Raw genomic sequence first — 2,699 nt, forward strand, 5'->3', positions numbered from 1 at the left:
TAAAACCCTAGCACGATGGTCGGCCCTCTCCCCTATATATACTCCATATTCTACCAAATTTCAGGAGCTTTTTCCTACCCCTAAAAAGTCCTAAATACTTTACTCTCTCAAAGAAATTGACTTAGGCATCGGAGATCTATTGGCCTAACCCCCCCCCCCCACCTTGTGGGCACGTGAGGCTTAGATCCTTGATCAAATGTGTTAATTGTTTTACAGGTGCATTTTCATCAAGACTGGAGACAGCGGAAATTTGCATCGACACTAAATATACAAACACAATTTGATAAGAAAAAGCTTCCAAACCCACAAACTCCACAGGATTCCATTGATTGGAGAGATTGTACAAAATGAGTTACGTATGAACAGTGCAACCCAATAATTTACCACCCCCTTGGCATGCATATGACAATTCATGCAGTACATTTGATAACATGTCGGTACATTATATTATTAATATATTATCAATAACATTCCATTATACTATTTCGACAGTCTACCGTTTAGTAACGAACGAACATCTTGTCCAGAGAATAAACTGCTTGATCACCACCTAGTTTGGTCTGAAACACATACGTGCTACAATGGAATAGTTTGAGATTTGGTTTGAATCTTGGCAAACTCCAAGGTTTTCTTGCCTTGCAACTTGTTTGTTACATAGTGTTTACTGTACTCTCCATGATTGTATCTTCTATAATTGCATGGGTTGTTTTCATCCACCAATTCTTCCATTGGGCCAACCTCTATCTCATAGGTAGGAGCATACAATGTCACAATTGAAAGCCTGTCTTTCCCCTTGTGAGCCACTGCTCTATGCTCCACACTCTTGTATTTCCCATTTGTAAGAACCTGCATTTCATTTTATGTTAGTAAAATAATCACACACCAAATACCACTTTTAATAATCAATATCTAGGATTATGCGAGATTAGCTCATCAGTCAGAAGTTGCAATCACCCACCCTCAATCTCAAAAGAGAGCTTTCCGCACGTCCCTATATTAGGAAAGATTTTCTTATGCTACCAATATTTTTACTCACTTCGATGGTGTCTCCAATGTTGATGACAAGTGCATTGGGAATGGGCTTAACAGGGACCCATCTGTCATCTTTGAGGATTTGAAGTCCCACGGAGTTGCTCTTCCCTTGCTGCAAAACTGTGAGGGCACTTCCATCTGAGTGTGGACTTAGTCCCAATACTAGGTCAGGTCTTGGACATGGAGGGTAGTAGTTCATCCTTAGGGCTTGCACAGCCTCCCCAAACATCTTTTCAAACACATCACCATTCAAGCCAAGGCTCATGGCTATGTATTTCAGCAGATTCTAGCACAGTTTCCTCACTTCCGTTGAATAGACCTCTACACTTTCACTTGAGTGAGGGAAAAAAATAGGGAAAAAAAAATAAGGAAAAGGTTTAGACTTTAGATTTTAATAATAATAAAAAGAAATTACTTAGCTTTGCCGAAGAAATTGAAACGTTTGACACGTGAACATAAATTTTTTGTGTTGAGGTACTCACCCCAATGAGTTGTTTTTACATATATCAAAATGTCACTTGCATGGAAACAGTATGCCAATAAAAAAACTACATATTTTGAAGCATAGAAGAAACTTTACCTAAAATTTTCTGGGTTTGTTGGCCATAACATGGGGCTTCTTATAAAGTTTGGTACAACCCCAAGAGCAAACATGTTGCACCAGTCTAATTTCTGGTCTTCTGATAACACAAAAGCCTAGCCATATCCCTGAACAGTCCCAGGAGCCAGTGCATACTTCTTCTTCTCTTCCAAAGGCAGCATGAAAAATTCCTTGGCCACCTTCTCTATGCTCTCAAGTATACTCAGATCAATCCCATGATTAACCACCTGCCATATAATAGTCACCTCGATCGGACCAATCATTAGCTTCTATGGCTTGCCATGTTTTTTTTTATACAAGTGATATTTCTACACTACTCCATCTAAATCACGGAAAGGAAGTTTGGGAGGTTCAAACTTGGGTGCAAAGAAGAATGCACACTTCTATAACCAACTTAGCTAAACCCAAGTCTACTTTACCATGTTATTCATACAAGTAAAAAGAAAAAGTTTTACCTGGAAAAAGCCCCAGTTCTCAGAGGCGTTTGCAAGTTGGGAAATCTCAGTTTTGATTTCATCTTTGGTTCCTTTTACAAGCTTTGAGAAATTGATGGTGGGAATGTCAGTGGAGCATGGCATGGGAGTGGCAAGTGTTGCCCTCTCAGTCATGTCCCTCACAAATCTCTCAGGAATAATGGAAGGCTTGGATTTTCTGAGTTCTTGGACATCATCGATGTGACCAACCTTGATAGGGTGAATGGGTTCTGGGGCCATTTGGGAAGGAAGCACAATTTGGAGGTTAAAAAAAAAAAAAAAAAAAAGAAGGCAAATTGTATAGACTTGGTTAGATTCTATTAGGTAGCTCAAGGTCTTGTAGAAGCCTATATTTATAGGGGGAGAGAAGCATTGAGGTTAGGCACTTTGTTAGATCTTGTAATTTAATATTGCTATTGTTGTTGTTACATCAAACATTGGGTGTGTGAGCTTGTGGGGGCCTAGATTTATGCACTTTCTAAAACAAGTCATACATGTATCCCCCTTGGACTAAGGAACAATCAAATTATTGGCGAATATTGCCTATGGTAAATTTTTCGGTGGGCTTGTTACACTGCTAATTGATGCTCTTG

The 2,699-nt window shown here is 39.3% G+C and overlaps 1 protein-coding gene across 1 annotated transcript; it reads right to left on the minus strand.

Moving 5' to 3' along the window:
- Positions 1-310: 310 nt before the first annotated feature.
- On the minus strand, positions 311-1,340 carry LOC137732670 (protein LATERAL BRANCHING OXIDOREDUCTASE 1-like). The gene is made up of 2 exons (XM_068471968.2): positions 1,037-1,340; positions 311-846 (listed from the first exon to the last, which is right to left on the minus strand). The coding sequence occupies exons 1-2, from the start codon at positions 1,295-1,297 to the stop codon at positions 577-579; spliced, it is 531 nt and encodes a 176-aa protein (XP_068328069.2). The 5' UTR covers positions 1,298-1,340; the 3' UTR covers positions 311-576.
- Between the last annotated feature and the right edge of the window lie 1,359 nt (positions 1,341-2,699).

The sequence above is a fragment of the Pyrus communis genome, chromosome 16 (assembly GCF_041283825.1).
Source record: "Pyrus communis isolate YQ-2024b chromosome 16, ASM4128382v1, whole genome shotgun sequence".
Classification (NCBI taxonomy): Eukaryota; Viridiplantae; Streptophyta; class Magnoliopsida; order Rosales; family Rosaceae; genus Pyrus; species Pyrus communis.